General features: G+C 54.3%; 1 protein-coding gene and 1 long non-coding RNA gene across 2 annotated transcripts in view; one reads left to right on the top strand and one right to left on the bottom strand.

Annotated features, from left to right (window-relative positions):
- adamtsl4 (ADAMTS-like 4) overlaps nt 1–21936 on the bottom strand; it is an 83041-nt gene that overhangs the window by 16390 nt on the left and 44715 nt on the right. The window contains exons 6-16 of the mRNA XM_063041648.1: nt 18669–18771; nt 14012–14148; nt 13215–13419; nt 12801–12967; nt 11215–11341; nt 10563–10784; nt 9353–9482; nt 8459–8663; nt 6386–6559; nt 4245–4418; nt 2550–2729 (exon numbers count right to left, since the gene is read on the bottom strand). Of these exons, the coding sequence (XP_062897718.1) occupies nt 2550–2729; nt 4245–4418; nt 6386–6559; nt 8459–8663; nt 9353–9482; nt 10563–10784; nt 11215–11341; nt 12801–12967; nt 13215–13419; nt 14012–14148; nt 18669–18771 (1824 nt within the window). The remainder of the gene's footprint in view (nt 1–2549; nt 2730–4244; nt 4419–6385; nt 6560–8458; nt 8664–9352; nt 9483–10562; nt 10785–11214; nt 11342–12800; nt 12968–13214; nt 13420–14011; nt 14149–18668; nt 18772–21936) is intronic.
- Nucleotides 16337–18511, top strand: LOC134342939 (uncharacterized). The gene is made up of 3 exons (XR_010017138.1): nt 16337–16431; nt 17104–17190; nt 18066–18511. It is a non-coding gene; the product is annotated as an uncharacterized LOC134342939 (long non-coding RNA).

Here is a 21936-nt window from a genome sequence, read left to right as displayed (position 1 = left end):
CATCCCCAGGACTATCGACAGAAGGAGGCCCTGCCTCGCCTGGCTCCAGAGTCCCTCCCAGGACCAGGATGCGAGCTCGCTGTGCCTTGCCCATCTCCACACCCTTGTCACACTCCCCGGAATCAGCAGTAGGAGAGTCTCCTCCCTCCTCACCCTTTGGGACACACTCCCTCTCATTAGCTGCGCGGGACGGCAGTCCAGGGCTTGCTCTGGTGCCTCTCCTGGACTAAATACCCCACAGCCGAACACTTGCCCTCGACTGAGGCGACAATCTGGAAACTAATCCCACAGGCGACCCCTGTTCTTCAGGGCTTCACCCCTCCCCAGGGAATACGCACCCTGAGTGCACTAGGAGAGTCTCAAACAAAGGCAAGTCTGTCTCCCCACACGGCCCCTTGGCAGTGGTACCACTCACCAGCCTGGAGGGCACATGTTCTGGAGATAGGGCTGCCAACTGTCCCGTATTAGCCAGGACATCCCATAAATTGGGCTAAATTGGTTTGTCCCATACGGGACCGCCCTTGTCCCATATTTCCCCCACTAAGGTAGAGCGTTCCTATGAAACCGTTCGTAAGCCGAAATGGTGTAAAGCGAAGAAGAAATTACTATTAATTTACATGGGGAAAATTTTTGAGCATTCCCAGACCCAAAAAATAACCTACCAAATCATACCAAATAACACTAACATACAGTAAAAGCAGGAATGATATAATACCCAGCCTATATAAAGTAGAACTAATGTATGTACAGTGTAGTTTCACTTAACAGAATGGGAAGATTAAGCCAAAATCGATTTGTAGAAAAAAAATCGGCACGTGCACACATGCGCACGTCACACAGGTGCCCGCGCAAGGCTTCGTGGTCATGGTAGTCCTTCTCGGGGTAAACACAAGTGTCCCGTATTTGACTGCTACTTTTGTCCCTTATTTGGGAGTGAGAAAGTTGGCAACCTTATCTGGAGATGCCACTCTAGCAGAGGGCCCCTGTACAACAGGCCTATCCTGCAGCTCCGAGGGGGCATATTCCACACATACAGCCTTTACCGGCGGTAAATCCTCCTCCCCTTGTGACCCTGCTCTCGGGGCTCAGGGGATCTATCCCTCCGTCCATCGTTTCAGGTCGCAGATAAGCTGAGGTGTGCTGACCTCCATTTCAGAGGTGCCCTCAGTTTCGGGCACCACTTCCCCAGGATATCAGGAGCCACAGGCCCCTCCGGGCTCAGTTCACTCCTTCTCCGAGGGAGAAGCCTTCAGATGCTTTTTCTTTGCCTACCTGTCCTCCAACTGAACCTAGCCCTCACCGTTATCTGACAGCGGGAGAGGGGGGAGGCCCAGCAGTGTCATCCTGTGCCTCCGAGGCACAGTTGGCAGCCTGACGGTTCGGGCAATTCTTTCGAATATGCCCAAGCCCTCCACAGGAATGGCCCCACGGGATGGGATAATAATATCTCTCGACATGTGCCCGAACCCGCCCCTCGGCCTCCCCACCCCGCTCCAGCCGCATAAGCAGACAGCGCTGAAATGAGAATCGGTGCTCGCAACCCTGCGGAGGTGCCCTGTACTGTACCCGGGTTATCTGGGATTGCAGATCGCCGGTGGAGCACAGGTAGGGAAAAAGGGCTTCATCGGGGATATAGGGGTGGACGTCTGAGACTACTACCACCTGCATGAGGGTGGGGGCAACACCGGCTCCATCTACATAAAAACCTTCCCCACCTTTAACCCCTGACTCAGGGCCAAAAACACACCCCACGCCAACCTCACATAGAAAATAGTCTTCCCTCTCGAAACCGCTGACGCCACAATGGCTTCCCTCACAGTCTCCACCATGGTTTTATGGTGACACAGCACACTGTACAACATCCTTTAAAGTCAGTCATTTGAACGGGTGGCTCCTCTTCGCGAGCTGCAACTCCTGACCCCGCGGCCTCCGCGTACGATGGATCTGCAAACCACCCTGGCGCGGTCAAGTTCAACACCACCGCTGGGGTGTTACACAGTCCAGACCAGCGGAACACCAGCAAACAGTCAAAACGAAACAGATCAGAGACGAGACGGACGGGACGGGATGGGACGGGAGAGGAAAAGGAAGTCGATAGGCAGGGGAAGTCAGTGCACTATTAAAAGCCTCAACACTGCGTGCACCAGTGGAAATAAAGGTGTCTCCCCGGGCCAGCCCATTCTTCGTCGACTGCTACGAAGACCAAAGTCCTCCTCGCCCAGTCGCCTGGACTAGGCACTCCGGACGGGAGAGGGTTTCCGCTGTCACAAACGGAATAAACCCACCCCTGCTCCCGGCAGAGTTAGACTCCAAACTTAGGCAATCCTCCAGCCACACCCGACTGAAGAGACGCAGACTGAAAAATTTCCCCAAACAGAATCCTTCCAGGAAAGGAAACTGCTTCAGTCCGCTACCCAGACGATACTCCACACTCCCAAAGTCCCCTGGCAGTCTCCAAACCTGTTCTTGGTGATTCTTGCAGCAATTTTTCAGCTTTAGGAGAGAGAGCCCCAACGGATCCCCAACGAGAGAGCCTCCCTCGTACTCACCTCACCCCAGCCGGTGGTGAACCAGCGGGCTCCGCAGGGTCCGGAACTGCACGCCTGCACCGTGGCTGGTTTGTTCAGGTGGGCGCAGTCCGACGGCTGCATCACCATGAAATCACTCCCCGACTTGGTGACACAGATCAGGTCCCGGCTCTGTGTTCCATTCCCACACTCCACAGCGCACTGCAGGAAGGACCACAAGGAGTGTCACACCCATCTCTTTTACCCCCTTTCCCCGTCTCCGTGACCCCCCCCTGGTTTTTACACCCCTCCCCATTTGTGTAACCCCCTCTGATATTTATATCCCCCTCTGTCTCCGTAACCGTCTCTGGCCCCTACACCCCTCCCCATCTCCGTAACCCCCTCTGACCTCTACGCCCCTCCCCATCTCTGTGACACCGCTCCCCATCTCTGTGACCCTCTCTGACCCCTACGCCCCTCCCCATCTGTGACGCCTCTCTAACCCCTACGCCCCTCCCCATCTCTGTGACACCCCTCCCCATCTCTGTGACCCCTCTCTAACCCCTACGCCCCTCCCTATCTCTGTGACACCCCTCCCCATCTCTGTGACCCTCTCTGACCCCTATGCCCCTCCCCATCTCTGTGACACCCCTCCCCATCTCTGTGACCCCTCTCTAACCCCTACACCCCTCCCCATCTCTGTGACCCTCTGACCCCTACACCCCTTCCCATCTCTGTGACCCTCTCCGACCCTACACCTCTCCCTATCTCTGTGACCTTCTCTGACCCCTACACCCCTCCCAGTCTCTGTGACACCCCTTCCCATCTCTGTGACCCTCTCTGACACCTACACCCCTCCCCATCTGTGACCCTCTCTGGTCCCTACACCCCTTCCCCATCTCTGTGACCCTCTGACCCCTACACCCCTTCCCATCTCTGTGACGTTCTCTGACCCCTACGCCCCTCCCCATCTCTGTAACCCCCTCTGGCCCCTACACCTTTCCCCATCTCTGTGACCCTCTCTGACCCCTACACCCCTCCCCATCTCTGTGACACCCCCCTATCTCTGTGACCCCTCTCTAACCCCTACGCCCCTCCCCATCTCTGTGACACCCCTCCCCATCTCTGTGACCCTCTCTGACCCCTACACCCCTTCCCATCTCTGTGACGTTCTCTGACCCCTACGCCCCTCCCCATCTCTGTAACCCCCTCTGGCCCCTGCACCTTTCCCCATCTCTGTGACCCTCTCTGACCCCTACACCCCTCCCCATCTCTGTGACCTTCTCTGACCCTTACACCCCTCCCTATCTCTGTGACACCCCTCCCCATCTCTGTGACCCTCTCTGACACCCACACCCCTCCCCATCTGTGACCCTCCCTGGTCCCTACACCCCTCCCCATCTCTGTAACACCCCTCCTATCTCTGTGACCCTCTCTGACCCCTACACCCCTCCCCATCTGTGTGACCCTCTCTGACCCCTACACCCCTCTCCATCTCTGTAACCCTCTCTGGCCCCTACACCCTTCCCCATCTCTGTGACCCTCTCTGACCCCTACACCCCTCCCCATCTCTGTGACCACTACAACTCCAAAACCACTCCTCAACTCTGTTACCCACCCCCAGCAATGCCCTGGGCTGTATCCCCCTGCTTCAAGACAGTAGAAACGTCCCCCTCCCTTCCACCTCTCCCTGTCCTTGGGTTGGGGGGGGGAAACATTCCCCCTTCCTGCACCCACCTGGCCCCAGGGGCTGGTGAACCAGCGGACCTGGCTGTGGCAGTTCTCGCGGGTGCACGCCCGGGTGTCGGCGGGCCGCGGGCCCTCGCAGTTCCCTGGCTTCTGCTCCTTCACACCGTCGGCCAAGCACAGCACCGTCCGTTTCTGCACACCGACCCCACACGCCACCGAGCACTGAAAAAGACCAACAGGGGTGTTACTCCTATTTCCTCATTGAGATACAGTGTGGAACAGGCCTTTCCGGCCCTTCAAGACACGTTGCCTAGCAACGCCCAATTTAACCCTAACTTCATCCTGGGACAATTTGCAATGACCGATTAAGGTACAGACCTGTGCATCTTTAGACTGCAGGAGGAGACCAGGGCACCCAGAAGAAACCTTTGTGGTCACAGGGAGAACGTACAAACTCCTTAAAGGCAGCCGTGAAATCATCATCATAGCTTGTCACACCAGACAGCCAGCCACTCTAGTCTCGTTTGGTTGATACTGAGCAGGTCAGTGTCAGCTAAATCAGGTGAGAGTGGGCAGTTGCACAGAACGCATTCAATGTTCTGCACCCTTTCACCACACTCACAGGATCCACTGGTCTTTAAACCCCACTTCACTATATTGTCTCCCGTCCTACAAACTCCCGCTCTCGCTCTGGTGAGAGTGCACCACTTCCGTCTGTCAAGCAGTGCCCCGTCTGGCAACATTTCTGTGGGGTCTTGCACTGTATTGTTCGGTGGGTTCTGGCTTCTGTTTGTTGCCAGAGGTCAATCCTGTATCACTCACAACACGTTGGAGGAACTCAGCAGGTCAGGCAGCGTCAGGAAGGGTTCCGACCCGAAACGTCGACCGATCTTTTCCACGGATGCTGCCCGACCTGCTGGGTTCCTCCAGCGTGTTATGAGTGTTGCTTTGACCCCAGCACCTGCAGATTATTTTGTGGTCAATCCTGTATGTTTGGGGGGATGTTCCATGCGGTAGTTCCTCCACTGTGGCCAAGCTTTTCCTCGATTTTAGCTGGTTGGAAACTGGCACATGATGATGTAGTGGGTGCCATGGATCCGAGTTCTGTTTACCCTTTTCAATTTTTATTGTAGTGTGTCTTCGGATCTCTGGGGCAGCAATGCCTGCAAGTCTGTAAATGATGTTCGTGGGTGTGGGGCAGTGAAATTGAACTCTGAAATCCAGCACCTAAACCGTAAATGTTGGGCTAACCACCATGCTCCCGTGGGGGGTGGGGGGGAACACCGGGAAGTGTGAGGAGTTGGCGGGTGAGGTAGGGAACACTGGGAAGTGTCTGAAGTTGGCGGGTGAGGTAGGGAATGCTGGGAAGTGTGAGGAGTTGGTGGGTGAGGTAGGGAATGCTGGGAAGTGTGAGGAGTTGGCGTGTGAGTTAGGGAATGCTGGGAAGTGTGAGGAGTTGGCGTGTGAGTTAGGGAATGCTGGGAAGTGTGAGGAGTTGGCGTGTGAGTTAGGGAATGCTGGGAAGTGAGGAGTTGGCGTGTGAGTTACGGAATGCTGGGAAGTGAGGAGTTGGCGTGTGAGTTTGGGAATGCTGGGAAGTGTGAGGAGTTGGCGTGAGGTAAGGAATGCTGGGAAGTGTGAGGAGTTGGTGGGTGAGGTAGGGAACGCTGGGAAGTGTCTGAAGTTGGCGGGTGAGGAAGGGTAAGAGCTCCTGGCAAACACTGGAGTCGTGGGGTGTCCTGAGGAACAGAGGGACCTCAGTATACAAGCCTCAGGAGATAAGCACAGATGGTGAGGCAGACATACAGGATACCTGCTTTAAACAATCTAAAACAACACTTGAGAACCCAGATGCACATACTGAGGGAAGTGGAGGAGACCTTCACAGCAGTCAGGGGTCACCTGGATGAACACTTGACTCACCAGGACAGGGAATGTCATGGATTGGCTACATGGGGAGGGTTTAGTGCAGTGGGTCAGCAGGGATGTGACGGGCTGAAGGGATGTGCAAAAGTCCTGAGGGTCCAAACTTTGCAGTGGAGACTGAGCCTACCCTCACCAGGCAATGGTTTATGGGGAAGATCATCGCTGCTGGGTGGAGGGGAGAAACAGGGTCAGCAGACAGCCCACACCACACCGCCCCCCACGGCTCCACCCCACATACCACACACCCCCCCTAAGCCACGTACCTGGCTGCCCCAGTTGGTGTGGAACCAGGCGCTGACACAGGGACCCATGTCGCAGGCCTCGCTCTCTGTAGGTTTCTGCTTCCCACTGCACTCGTCCTCACCCACCACGTCGCCCTGGTTACTGACACAACGGATACGCCGTCTTCGCTGTCCGACACCACAGGGCACAGAGCACTGGCAACAAGGAGGCAGCGTTAACCACAGGTAAGCACCAAGGGACAGGACAGACCACACCGGGAGCACTGTGCACAGTTCCCGTCTCCGTTTCCCTGGGTCAGATCCACACCAGGAGCACCGTGCACAGTTCCCGTCTCTGTATCCCTGGATCAGACCCACACCGGGAGTATCATGAACGGTTCCCAACTCTGTGTCCCCGAATCAGAGGAGGAGGTTGCAGAGAAAGGAAGGATGAAGGGGCTAAAGGGGTTAAAGAGATTGGGATGGGAGTAGAGGCCGGAGGTGAGGAGGAATATAGGGGCTGGAGGGTCAGGGAGGGAGGGTTGTAGGGGCCGGAGTGTGGAGTCACAGTCGAGGAGTGGTGTAGGGGCTCGACAGAGATGGAGAGGGGTGCAGGGGCCGATGTGGGGAGGGAGTCAGTCAGCAGGCAGTATAGTGACCACAGGGGGATTACGAGACTGGGAGGGAGTAGGGGCTAGAGAGGTAGGCGCTGGACTGAATTGCATAGACAGGGGTGGGGGGGTGTAAGAACTGGAGGGGGTTACAGAGACGGGGTGGGGGTGTAGGAACTGGAGGGGGTTACAGAGAGGGGGTGGGGGTGTAGGAACTGGAGGGGGTTACAGAGAGGGGGTGGGGGTGTAGGAACTGGAGGGGGTTACAGAGAGGGGGTGGGGGTGTAGGAACTGGAGGGGGTTACAGAGAGGGGGTGGGGGTGTAGGAACTGGAGGGGGTTACAGAGAGGGGGTGGGGGTGTAGGAACTGGAGGGGGTTACAGAGACGGTGGGATTTGTAGGAACTGAAGGGGGTTACAGAGACAGGGTGGGGTTTGTAGGAACTGGAGGGGGTTACTGAGATGGGTGGGGGTGTAGGAACTGGAGGGGGTTACTGAGATGGGTGGGGGTGTAGGAACTGGAGAGGGTTACAGAGACAGGGTGGGGGTGTTCGAACTGGAGGGGGTTACAGAGATGGAGTGGGGTTGTAGGAACTGGAGGGCGTTACAGAGCCGGGGAGGGGGTGTCGGAACTGGAGGGGGTGTAGGAGCAGGAGCAGGTTACAGAGACGAGGTGGGGGTGTAGGTGCTGGAGGGGGTTACAGAGATAGGGGTGGGGGTGTAGGAACTGGAGGGGGTTACAGAGAGGGGGTGGGGGTGTAGGAACTGGAGGGGGTTACAGAGAGGGGGTGGGGGTGTAGGAACTGGAGGGGGTTACAGAGACAAGGTGGGATTTGTAGGAACTGAAGGGGGTTACAGAGACAGGGTGGGGTTTGTAGGAACTGGAGGGGGTTACTGAGATGGGTGGGGGTGTAGGAACTGGAGGGGGTGTAGGTGCCGGAGGGGGTTACAGAGATGGGGGTGGGGGTGTAGGTGCTGGAGGGGGTTACAGAGACGAGGTGGGGGTGTAGGTGCTGGAGGGGGTTACAGAGACGAGGTGGGGGTGTAGGTGCCGGAGGGGGTTACAGAGACGAGGTGGGGGTGTAGGTGCCGGAGGGGGTTACAGAGACGAGGTGGGGTTGTAGGAACTGGAGGGGGTTACAGAGACGAGGTGGGGGTGTAGGAACTGGAGGGGGTTATAGAGACGAGGTGGGGGTGTAGATGCCAGAGGGGGTTACTGAGACGGGGGTGGGTGTGTAAGAACTGGAGGGGGTGTAGGTGCTGGAGGGGGTTACAGAGACGAGGTGGGGTTGTAGGAACTGGAGGGGGTTATAGAGACGAGGTGGGGGTGTAGGTGCCAGAGGGGGTTACTGAGACGGGGGTGGGTGTGTAAGAACTGGAGGGGGTGTAGGTGCCGGAAGCGGTTACAGAGACGAGGTGGGGGTGTAAGAACTAGAAGGGGTGACAGATACAAGGACGGGTGTCGGGACCGGAGGGAGGCAGATGCTCTGTCTCAGAGGACTCACCGATTCCCAGTCGGTCTGTATCTGCCAGTGGGTACACGCACGGTTCTGGCACGGCTGGGTTGCGTTGGGCTTGTCCAGGTCCCGGCACCGGTGGGGGTGAACGGCCACCGTCCGGTTGGCGTACGACTGTCGACAGAGAACCTGGCGATGCTGCGTCCCCGCTCCACATGTGCGGCTGCACTCCGACCAGCCTCCGACACTCCAACTGGGGATGGCGAGGCAGACAGACAGACAAACAGACACACAGAGACAGGGACACACACAGTCATACACAGGCACACACACAAACAGACAGACAGAAATAGAAACACACATACACACACAGACACACACACACAGAGACACAAACACACAGTCATACATACACACACACACACACAGAAATACACACAAATACAGTCATACACACACAAACACACAGACACACACACACAAACACACAGACGTACACACACACACAGACATATGCAAAGGCAGACACACACATAAACAAACACACAGTCATATACACACACACACAAATAGCCCAGTCAGTGAGAGGTCAGAGATAACTGTTCCTACACACAATCTCACCACCAGGTTCCGTCACCCCTCACGGCCCGGGGTCTACAGGAAGTGACAGAGACGTACATGCCCCCCTACAATCCCAGGGATCTGTTATTCTCCACTGACCCCCAAACCGCTGGGCGATCTCCCAGCCGGTATCCCACTCCTGGGATCAGTTCTGAAGGGCACTGCAGTGTGTTGTAGTTCGCTGCTCCCACGAGCTGACGTTGATGGGGACAGCGGGCGGGAGGGAGGGGGTAACGTAGCGAAGTTCTGTGTATGTGTGCACACTGGTGGTGTTACGGGTGCGGGACGCTGTGCGGGTGCGGGTGTGGGTGGGCTACTCACAACGCAGGGCAGGGCTGAGTGTTACACAGCTGCTCCACCCTATCAGGCTTTGTCGCCCTGTCGCACAGCGTGTCGTCCACCACCTCCTGCGTGCTGATGCTCACACAACTGTAGACCGGCAACCGGACGCCTGCGGGCAGACAAGGTCGGGGCGGGGGGTGAGGACGGGGTCCTGGCTTCCCACACCCTCCCCCGAACCCACAGGCTGCAGCCCCCACCCTTCGCCCCCTCCTCCTCCTCTCCAAAGGGGATTCGACCAGCTCCTCGCTGATGCTGTACCCAGCCCGGGGCACCGGGGCCGGAAACCTCGCTGGAGGAGACTCGTACGTGGTAAAGCAACACAGCAGGGCGCAGACGGCTAGTTACGGCCCTATTACAGCGCGGGGCATCGTGACGTTGGAGTCCAATCCCGCTGCTGTCTGCAAGGGGTTTGTACGTGGTCGCAAGGGTCTCCTCCGGGTGCTCTGGTTTTGTCCGCCAGACCAAAGGTGGACCAATTAGTAGGTTAATTGGACAATGTCACTGTGATGAGACTAGTGTTAAATACGGTAAGTGATTGCCGGATAGCACAGCTCACTGGGCCAGAAAGGCCTGTTCCACACAGTATCTCTAATTAAATAAAGGAACGGCTGGGCTGACCTCACAGCGGCACAACAGCGTAACGCTGTCATACCGCCAGCGATCAGCGTTCAAGTCCAGCGGTTTGCTACGTTCTCCCCACAACCGAAGGGGTTTCCTCCGGGTGCTCCGCCTTCCTCCCACAGTCCAAAGACGTTCTTGGTTAGGGCAAGCTACGTAGGCCATACCAGAAGCGTGGCGACGCTTGCGGGCAGCGCCAAGCACGTCCTCGGACTGCATCGGTCACCGGCGCAAACAGCACACGCTACTGGATGTTTCAAACGGAGAGAATCTTTCATCAGCAAAGCCCACCCCTCGGCTCAGCTCAGGACAGGACAGTTCCCTCACCTCGATCAACATCTAAAACTCGACACCACCCAGGATACACCCCCACCCTCTCCCTCACTCACCCATTCTAGTCCTGTCAAAATGAATGCCAATGCAATTTCTTGGGTCTCAGGACCATGGGAGCGGGAGGAAGACTCTTCCCCCCCCCCGCCATAACCTTTCTCCTCCTACATTCCCACATTTCAACACACCCCTCCCACTGCACTCCAAATTTCAGCACCGATATCATTCCCCCACCGCTAACCTTTCCCACAGGTGACTGAGCACTCGGTTGAACTCAGAGACTTCCAGTGGTAGCCAGACTGGACCCTGGTGGGATCTTCCTGTGCAGGCGGGTGGTAGACCTGGAGACGGCGATCTCGCTGCGCCCCGCGGACTCTGGGGGAGTGGACGCTCGGCTGGTGGCTCAGGGTGGGCCCGCTGCCCAAGGCTGACACCTCTCTCCGATCCACCGGTGTCCGGGATCCTGCAGTGAGGTAGGGAGGAGGTGAGTGGAGACAGAGAGGGGGTGGGCTCGAGGACCACTCGGAACACATTGCCAAGCAGCAAGGATGCAACCTGCATTCCCATAGCACCAGGCGGTGAAGACACAGCCTCCCCCATAGTGTGGCCCTCCCCCAATATCACCCCTCCCTTGGTGCTGCCTCTTTCTCAGCATGACCCTCCTCCAACATTGCCCCTCCCTCAATATCACCCCTCCATCAGTGCAGCCTTCCCCAATATCACCCCTCCCCCGGTGCTACGCCTTCCTCAGTGCGGCCCTCCCCAATACCGCCCCTCCCTCGGTACCGCCCCCCCCCCCACGGCCCTGTGTGACCCTCTCTCAGTGTTCCCAGGAGTCCGAGTGCGCTCTGAGGAAACAGGCAGGCCCCGTGCGGCCTGTTTCGGATACTCACCGTAGCCACGATGGGGAGGCAGGGGATTCTGCACCGAGGGTAGGGGATTCTGCACCGAGGGCAGGGGATTTTCCACGGGAAGAATAAATTGGTAATGAATCCCAGGATTGTCCTGCTGAAAGATCATCTGGAAAAGAGGCAGGGATTCGGAGAATTAAAACTGGAATGTGGCAAGACTCCAGAAACCACAGACAGTGGCCACAGCAGCAGGGAGCTGCACTCTCTGTCTGACCTGTATTGCCAAATACATGTGAGAAAACACTCCCAACTCCCTAAACCTTCTCGATATTTTCCTTACAGATAGCGCCACACCATTAATAACATGAATTATACACCAGTTACATCTATCCAACATGTTCAGGAAGCACAAAGAGTTAATCATGAGTTAGAACCCAGTTACATCCATCCAACACAAAGCACAGCTTACCTAAAGTAAATAATTCATGGAGGACTTTTAAACAAACGATAATTAATTCATGTGCACTGTTAGGAGGGCCATCTTCACACACCCTCTGATGATTTTGTATCCGCTTTTGCCAACAAAATGTACAGTTAAACACGGTCCTCCTTTCCCCTGGACACACACCAGCCCTGTGACACCCACTCGCCGTGAGAGGCTTCACAGAGCCGACTGACACCACATGCTTTCGCTCTGGTTAGGCCGGGGTACCAAGGTATCCCGGGCAGAGAGGCAGGTCCTTCTCCTTCACAGTGTGATGGGATGGAGCATCGCTCTGTGTGTGACCCAGGAGTGTGTGATGGGACGGTGTGGAGGGAACTTCACTCTGTGTCTGACCCCAGGAGTGTGTGATGGGACGGTGTAGTGGGAGCTTCACTCTGTGTCTGACCCTGGGAGTGTGTGATGGGACGGTGTGGAGGGAGCTTCACTCTGTGTCTGACCCTGGGAGTGTGTGATGGGACGGTGTAGTGGGAGCTTCACTCTGTGTGTGACCCAGGAGTGTGTGATGGGACGGTGTGGAGGGAGCTTCTCTCTGTGTCTGACCCCAGGAGTGTGTGATGGGAGAGTGTGGAGGGAGCTTCACTCTGTGTCTGACCCCAGGAGTGTGTGATGGGATGGTGTGGAGGGAGTTTCACTCTGTGTCTGACCCTGGGAGTGTGTGATGGGACGGTGTGGAGGGAGTTTCACTCTGTGTCTGACCCTGGGAGTGTGTGATGGGACAGTGTGGAGGGAGTTTCACTCTGTGTCTGACCCTGGGAGTGTGTGATGGGACGGTGTGGAGGGAGTTTCACTCTGTGTCTGACCCTGGGAGTGTGTGATGGGACGGTGTGGAGGGAGCTTCACTCTGCGTTTGACCCTGGAATGGAGTGTACTCTCCATCTCATGTTCTTAATATTTATTATTTAGGTTTTTTTTTTAAAAATCGCTCCTTGTTTTTTCTTTTTGTATTTGCAGTTTGTTGCCTTTTGCACTTTGGTTGTTCGTCTGCCCTGTTGGTTGCAGTCTTTGGTTGATTCTATAATGTTTCTTGGATTCACTGAGAATGCCCACAAGAAAACAAACCTCAGAGTTGTATATGGTGACGTACATGTTCTTTTATAATAAACTTTGAGCTTTCTCAACTTACATATACGTCCAGGCCCTCGCTGGTGGGTCCCTCGGCATAGAAGGACTCGCCATTGGTCTCCACGGGCCGCACGTACGTGAACGTGGTCCCGGCTGCCTCGTACGTCCCAGGCCGATCAATCGCCCAGTTCCCATTAATGATCGATTCACCGGATTGGCTCCTGAGGGCTGCAGGATCAGAGACAGCGTTACACTGAGCGGAACCGGCTCAACAGCACCTCCTCACGGTGGCTGCCAGCTACTGTCCTGAGTTCCACCCGAGCCGACTGAACGCCAGCCCCCACCCAGGACAGGAAAAACCCCGGGACCCCTGGAACCCCGTGGTGCTGGGTGAGCCAGTGGGCTGGAAGAGGTCAGACGTCTGTGCTCGGCCAGAAAGCCCCAACCACCCACACCCACCGTCTCACCAACTCACCCAGGTAGTTGTGGCTCCGGCCCATTTCAGTCACGTTGATCTTCTTCGCTCCCCTGGGGATCTCGAGGATCTTGTGGTAACCCACGGGGACTTTGGGGTCCTCGAAGGTGCCAAATACCACACGGCAGGTGGATTCGTCGCCACCGCACACTCCACATTTGTCCGGCTTCGTCTCAGAGCCCAGCAACCCATCGCAGCCCGCAGTCTGGGGGGGGGGGAGAATCAGCGAAGGGCGGGTCAGAGGCACTCGCCAGAGTAAGGGGGAAATCACAAATTTATGGGCGGAGTTGAGGGGTGAATTTGGCGGCAGAAAACCAGCCAGAAAAGAGGAGACACAGATTCAGATCGCAAGAGGCCGGGGGGGGTTGGGGGGGGGGGGGCCGGGAATCACAGAGATAGTGAAGGGTCGAGGAGCCACGGAGGCTCACAGAGACTGCAGGGGTCAGAGACAGGGAGGGGTGTAGGGGCCAGAGGGGTGTCACAGAGACAGGGTGGGGTGTAGGGGCCAGAGGGGTGTCACAGAGACAGGGTGGGGTGTAGGGGCCAGAGGGGTGTCACAGAGACAGGGAGGGATGTAGGGGCCAGAGGGGGTTACAGAGTTAGGGAGGGGTGTAGGAGCCAGAGGGGGTTACAGAGTTAGGGAGGGGTGTAGGGGCCAGAGGGGTGTCGCAGGGACAGGGAGGGGTGTAGGGGCTGAAGGAGGGTCAGAGAGACGGGGAGGGCTATCAGAGACAGGAAGGTGCATACGGCCTGGGAGGGGTTTGGGTGGGGGAAGTGGGTGGATTCCACTGACTCACCAGACACTGCCCAGCTACACACACAAGGCTGGAGTTGGCCTCACACGGAGTCCCGTCCGACACTCGGTCCGCGTGCCGGACGTAGAAGCGATAACCGACCGGACGACAGTTCAGCTCACAGCGCTGTTCCTTCCGCACTGCAGGGGTAGGGGAGGGGGCAAGGGGACACACAGCGTCACTCCGGGGACCCGCCACTGAACAACTGCTGTCCACAGCATGACGGCCCGGTGCTGAGCCGCTGAGATGGCATTCTGTCGAAGGGCCGAGACCCCAGACAGTCCCACAGAGCGGTGCCCTGCAATAAGTTCTTCAGTTTGTACTCAGATCTCCCAGCCGCATGTCACTTCTGCGGGCTGGAGGAGTCCGTGTACCACATGTACATGGAGTGTGTGAGACTGTAGCCCCTTTCTGCATATTTGCGTGGGCTGTTTCTCGCCTTCTGGTTGCATTTCAGTCCCACCCTATTCACATATGGTCATCCAGTAAGGAGGGGGGGGCATGGAGGGATGAGGATGTCCTTGTCAACTTGCTCCTGGGGCTGGCGAAAACTGCCATCCGTGGCTCCTGGAAAAGGGTGGGAGGAGGATCTCCCCGGGCGGACTGCCAGGCTATGTTTAGGGGGTACATTTGTGCTCGGGTGAATATTGAAAAGGAACACGTGCAGTCCACGGCGACCATTGGGGTGTTCCGGGACTGTTGGGCTCCACGGCGTGTAAATGCCATCATTGATGAAGATGGTAATATTTTGGTTTAACATGTATTGTCTGTTTGTAGTGAAGTAAATCTGTTAGTCACTGTTTTTGTACATATTGTATAGCACCGATATTTGTAATAAAGAATTCTGTTTTTAAAAAGAAGAGTCCCAACGGGTGAATCAGAGAGGACAATTTATCGGGGTTTATTTATCTAGAGAAACAGGCCCTTCTGCCCTTCGAGCCACTCTGCACACCAACCCCTGATCTAACCCGAGCCTAATCACAGGGCAATTTACAATGACCAATTAACCTACGTCTAATCACAGGGCAATTTACAATGACAATTAACCTATGTCTAATCACAGGGCAATTTACAATGACAATTAACCTATGTCTAATCACAGGGCAATTTACAATGACAATTAACCTACATCTATGGACTGTGGGCGGAAACCAGGGCGCCAGGAGAAAACCCACACACTCCACGGGGAGAACATACGAATGCCTTACAGATGACGATGGAACGGAACTCTGAACTTCGACACACCAAGCTGTAACAGCGTCACGCTAACCTCTATGTTACCGTGGATAGATACGGGGCAAAACGATGTTTAGATGCATAACAGCTTGACGCAGTGACTGCCCTGCCCGTGACCTCAGGACACTGCTGAGAGTCGTGGACACATCACTGGAACCAGCCTCCCCTCCACAGACTCTGTCTACAGTTCTCACTGTCTCAGTAAAGCAGCCAGCAGAATCAAAGACCCCACCCACCCCGACATTCTCTCTTCTCCCCTCTCCCATCGGACAGAAGACACAAAAGCTTGAAAGCACAGACCACCAGACTCAAGGGACAGATTGTGCCCCAGTGTTATCAGAGTCTTGTACAATAAATCTCACAATCTACCTCACTTTGTCGTTTGTCTGCACTGCACTTTTTCCAGTAACTTTTACACTGTGCTGACGTTGGAGAGGGTACAGAGAAGATTGACTAGAATGATTCCGGGAATGAGAGGGTTAACATATGAGGAACGTTTGTCCGCTCTTGGACTGTATTCCTTGGAGTTTAGAAGAATGAGGGGAGACCTCATAGAAACAGTTCGAATGTTAAAAGGCATGGACAGAGTGGATGTGGCAAAGTTGTTTCCCATGATGGGGGAGTCTAGTACGAGAGGGCATGACTTAAGGATTGAAGGGTGCCCTTTCAGAACAGAAATGCGAAGACATTTTTTTAGTCAGAGGGTGGTGAATCTATGGAACTTGTTGCCACGGGCAGCAGTGGAGGCCAAGTCATTGGGTGTATTTAAGGCAGAGATTGATAGATATCTGAGTAGCCAGGGCATCAAAGGTTATGGTGAGAAGGCGGGGGAGTGGGACTAAATAGGAGAAAATGGATCAGCTCATGATAAAATGGCGGAGCAGACTCGATGGGCCAAATGGCCTACTTCCGCTCCTTTGTCTTATGGTTTTATGGTCTTCATTCTGCATTGTAATTGTTTTACCTTGTTCCAGCTCAATGCACTGGGTAATCACTTGATCTGTATAAACAGTTTACAAGCCACACTGTATCCCTGTACATGTGACAGCAATAAACCAATACTAATCTTCAGAACACTTTGTTAAGCCTCCTTTTAAATGTCCCTTCTGTTTCCGCGTCGAGAACCACCCCCGGCAGTTTGTCCAATACCGTAAAGTCGCAGAGACGGGGACCAAAGGGGATCACAGGTATGGTGAGGGGTGCAGGGGACGGGGAGGGTCACAAGGAAAGGGAGGGGTATAGAGGCCAGAGGGGGTCACAGAGATGGGGAGGGGTTTAGGGACCAGAGGGAATCACAGAGATGGGGAGGAGTTTAGGGGCCAGAGGGGTTCACAGAGATAGGGAGGGGTGTAGGGGCCGGAGGGGGTCACAGAGATGGGGAGGGGTGTAGGGGTCGGAAGGGGTTACAGAGATGGGGAGGGGTTTAGAGGCCAGAGGGGGTTACAGAGACAGGGAGGAGTTTAGGGGCTGGAAGGGGTCACAGAGATGGGGTGGGATATTGGGGCCGAGGGGGTCACAGAGCTGGGGAGGGGTGCAGGGACCAGAGGGGGTTACAAAGACGGGGAGGGGTTTAGGGGCTGGAGGGGGTCACAGAGATGGGGAGGGGTGTAGGCGCCGGTGCCATGTAAAATTAAACTAATGCACACTTGTGAAAGGTGTTTTATGTCAGAATCAATCCCACGTTTTTCCAAACGGCCCTCTGATGGAAACAGAGGAGGTTCTGAACTCAGCAATTCTCTGATTCGCGTCCAGGCCTGTTGCAGACAAACCTCCCCACCCCCACAGAGTAGTTACAAGTGTTGGGTTCAGGGAAACACATGGCCTTAATATCTCACTTCAGTAAAAATATTTCTCTTCAGTGGAGCAGCGAACAAGTGGAGCCATTCATCACAGCCCTGAGCCTCAGCACGGAGCCGGACAGAAACATGGATCGCGTACAGGCTGGGGTACACAGCGGGGAGACAGGCTCACACCGCCCAGCAGTGAGGGGGCCATCGGGTGGGCAGGAGGGGGCTGTCAGGGAGGGAGAGGCAGCTGATAAATGTACCCACAAGGGAGAGACTGGGAGGAGGGGAGAGAGGGAGGGGAGGGGGGGAGAGGGGGGGGAAAGGGGAAGAGAGGGGGGAGGGGAGGAGAGAGGGGAGGGGGAGGAGAGAGGGGAGGGGGAGGAGAGAGGGGAGGGGGAGGAGAGAGGGGAGGGGAGGAGAGAGGGGAGGGGAGGAGTTAGAGTGGGGGAGGAATGGAGGTTTGGGGAGAGGGAGGAGGGGGAAAAGAGGGGAGAGATGGGAGGGGGAGGGATGGAGGGGTGGGGAAAGGGGGCAGAGGGGGGGAAGGGGGGGGAGACTCTGGGATACAGTTCTTACCCCATTAAACCTGTCTAAGCCTCACTCCCCTCATTTCCCTATAACCCTCTCCAGGGAGTATCCATCCCATTATCCTGTGGTGGGGTGGTTGGTTCTCTCAGCCCAGGTGCTGGCACGATGCCCAGGGACTGGGTGCCTGTGTCACAGAAGCCCTGGACTGACAATGGAACGGTGGGGCTGGGAGGTGTACCTGGAGTGTATCCACTCTAATTCCATTCACTTGTTACTGGCCTATTGTTAATCACTAAGGTCAGAGAGCAACTGTGCAATTAACACACCTCCAAACCCTATTAACCCCTTCCGCTCAGAGGAGGATGATTCAGCTATGCACAGTAGTGGCACAGTGATAAACTCAGGCCACCCCTTCACTCCCCGACCCTGGACACAAACCCCCACCCCTTCATCCCCGGATCCTGAACGCTGCATCTAAAATATTTCTCCCAACTTGCTGGTGCCAGATGCTCCAGGCTGGGAGGTTCTCCGGACTGGAATCAGAGGGAACTCGAACACTGAACCAAACCGATTTAACCACCAATCCTGATGAAGGAGGTGGAGGCATTGAGGCCGAGGGTGAAGGATGAACCCACTACTCCACGACACTTTACTCGCTCAGCGCTGAACGACCCGTGGCCATCGTCTCCGTTTCGGGAACTCTGCGGCTCATGTGCGGCTCATGTCCTGTGGATGTATTTTTTATTATTGTCTGCACAATGTATTCATTTTTTTTCCCACACATTGGATGCATATCTGTCTTTGTGCTTGGGGTTTTTCATGAATTCTATTGCGTTTCTTTGTTTTGTGGCTGCATACAAGGAGATGAAACTGAAGGTTGTATGTGGTATATGTACTTTGACAGTAAATGAACTTTGAACTGTTTAAGATGTGAACCACTGTGTAAACACACTGTGCCAGGCCAGACATCAAAGGCTCATTGCGCCTTTAGAAGTAGCTTAGGGAGAGGATTCTGACCCATCCATGCCAACCTGAGCTCGTCGGTCACTATGACAGACTCCACCAGCCCTGTCCCCACAACCCTTTTCCCCCACCGCCGGCACTCTCACCTTCAGTGAACGGCTCCCACTCGTAGTAACGCCCCATGAACGGTTGCGCGTTGAAGCTAGCACACTGCTCTCTCCGAGGGTCCGATATCCCAGAGGGACAAGCCTGCGAAAACAGACAAGGGTGAACAGTTAAGCATTTCGTCCTGGACTGGCAACATCGTGCCTCAGTGTGACAGTTCCCTGAAGGTGGAATCTCATGTGGATAGGGTGGTGAAGAAAGCTTTTGGGATGCTGGCCTTTATAAATCAGAGCATTGAGTATAGGAGTTGGGATGTAATGTTGAAATTGTACCATGGCCAAGTGGTTAAGGCGTCGGACTAGTGATCTGGAGGCCACTAGTTCGAGCCTCAGCTTAGGCAGCATGTTGTATCCTTGAGCAAGGCACTTAACCACACATTGTTCTGCAACGACACTGGTGAAAAGCTGTATCGGCCCTATTGCCCTTCCCTTGGAGAGGGGAGACTTGCAGCATGGGCAACTGCTGGTCTTCCATACAACCTTGCCCTGGCCTGCGCCCTGGAAACCTTCCAAGGTGCAAATCCATGGTCTCACGAGACTAATGGATGCTTACATGTACAAGGCATTGGTAAGGCCAAATTTGGAGTATTGTGTACAGTTCTGGTCACCAAATTATAGGAAAGATGTCAACAAAATAGAGAGTACAGAGAAGATTTACTAGAATGTTACCTGGGTTTCAGCACCTAAGTTACAGAGAAAGGTTGAACAAGTTGGGTCTTTATTCTTTGGAGCTAGAAGGTTGAGGGGGGACTTGATAGAAGTATTTAAAATTATGAGGGGGATGGATAGAGTTGACGTGGGTAGGCTTTTTCCGTTAAGAGTCTTTTTCCAAGAGGACATGAGTTGAGAGTTAGGGGCCAAAAGTTTAGGAGTAACACAAGGGGGAACTTCTTTACTCAGAGTGGTGGCTGTGTGGAACAAGCTTCCAGTAGAACTGGTTGAGGCAGGTTCGATATTGTCATTTAAAGAAAAATTGGATAGGTATATGGACAGGAAAGGAATGGAGGGTTATGGGCTGAGTGCAGGTCGGTGGGACTAGATGAGAGTAGGCGTTCGGCATGGACTAGAAGGGCCAAGATGGCCTGTTTCCGTGCTGTAATCGTTATATGGTTATATGGACAGTTTCCAAAGCTCTGACCACAGGATATTGTGTCACCTGAGGAGGCAGGGGAGGTCACCCTCAGTACTGCCCTTCCCTCAGTATCACCCCTTCTTTTTAAACAAAACTATAAAAGTTTATTTACATCACTTTTTTTTCAATATTCAGTATTTACCAGACAGTACTCAGATTAAAATATGGTTACAACCGTCTATAAAACAGTCAATACCCCAGGGGGCCCACCGCTCCTGGACATCCCCCACTGTACCCATTGTGACATGCTCCCTCTCCTGCAGTGGGACCCTCCCTCACTACTGCCCCTCCTATAGTGAGACCCTCCCTCAGTACCGCCCCTCCTTAAAGTGAGACCCTCCCTCATTACTGTCCCCCCTACAGTGAGACCCTCCCTCATTACTGTCCCCCCTACAGTGAGACCCTCCCTCATTAACTGCCTCTGACGAGAGACACTCCATCGTTCTGCCCCCTGAGGTTTGAACTCGGGGAGAGTTTCTCGAGCTGCAATGGTTTTGTTACAACAATACCCACGAGATTACTGTGAAGGAACATTGAGAGTAAACACGCTGATTCACATCATTCTCACTGAGCTCTGAGCCAGTCAGCAGTATTTGCAATATAGACAGGCCAAGGCTATTAAACAGGAGACTAAGCCACACACAAATATCAGCTTCGAAGAATGATGATAGAATATACAGCGGAGTTAGTGGTAGAGCCAAGTTGTTATTGTATTGTATAAACACAGACAGGAGCGTTGTGTGCAGTCCCACAGTGAGAGCTGATGGTGATGTTTGGGGAACGCTGCATCCACTGATATTTCCCACAGCTCTCCACAATGTTCTCTCCATGCCTTCTCAAGGTGACTTCAGCTCCCGGTCGTGTCATAAAAGCACTCAGGGAAGACGTTCGGCCCATCATCCCTGTTGTTTCTCAGAAGAACTGGCCCACCAGTCTCAGGCCCCTGCTCTTACCTAGGAGCAGAACTAGGCTATGTGGCCCATCAGGTCTGTTCCAGCATTTCATCGTGGCTGACCAATTCTTCCTCTCAGTTCCAATCTCCTGCCCTCTCCCCATAACCCTTCATGTCCTGACTATTCAAGAATCTATCAACCTCCGCCTTAAATATACATAAAGATTTGGCCTCCACAGCTGCCTGTGGCAACAAATTCCACAGATTTGCCTCTCTCTGGCTAAAGAAATTCCTTTTCATCTCCATTCTAAATGGACACCCCTCTATTCTGAGGCTGTGTTCTCTGGTCTTAGACTCTCCCACCATAGGAAACATCCTCTCCGCATCCACACTATTGACTCCTTTTACCATTCGATAGGTTTCAATTAGGTCACCCCTCATTCTTCTGAATTCCAGTGAATTCAGGCCCAGAGCCATCAAACGCTCTTCACATAACAAGCAGTCTAATCCTGGAATCAATTTCGTGAACCTCCTTTGAACCCTCTCCAGTTTCAGCACATCCGAGGCCCAGAACTGCTCACGATACTCCAAGTGAGGCCTCACCAGAGCTTCATAAAGCCTCAACATTACATCTTTCCTTTTATATTCCAGTCCTCTTGAAGTGAATGTTCACATCACATTTGCCTTCCTAACAACAGACTCAACCAGCAAATTAACCTTTAGGGAATACTACACAAGGACTCTGAAATCACTTAGCGCCTCAGATTTTTGTATTTTCATTTCTTTCAGAAAATAGTCAACCCTTTCATTTTTTTCTTCCAAAGTGCATGACCATACACTTCCCAACACTATTCCATCTGCTCTCTGTTTCCTCAAAACTACCTGCCCCTCCACCTATCATCTTCAAACTTTGCAACAAAGCCATCAATTGCATCATCCAAATCATGGACATGTAACGTAAGGAAAAGATCAGTCCCAACACGAATCCTTGTGGAACACCAGTAGTCTCCAGCAGGCAACCAGAAAAGACTCCCTTTATTCTCACCCTCTGCCTCCTACCAATCAGCCACTGCTTTATCTATGCGAGAACCTTTCCTGTAAGCAGCCCCATGTGTGGCACCTTGTCAAACGCCTTCCGAAAATCCAAGTACACAACATCAACCAATTCTTCTTTGTCTATCCTGCTTGTTACTTCTTCAAAAAATTCCAACAGATTTGTTAGGCAA

The sequence above is a fragment of the Mobula hypostoma genome, chromosome 2 (assembly GCF_963921235.1).
Source record: "Mobula hypostoma chromosome 2, sMobHyp1.1, whole genome shotgun sequence".
NCBI classification, from domain to species: Eukaryota; Metazoa; Chordata; class Chondrichthyes; order Myliobatiformes; family Myliobatidae; genus Mobula; species Mobula hypostoma.
The sequence above is the reverse complement of the archived record's forward strand: the minus strand, read 5'-3'. Positions and strand labels throughout refer to the sequence as shown.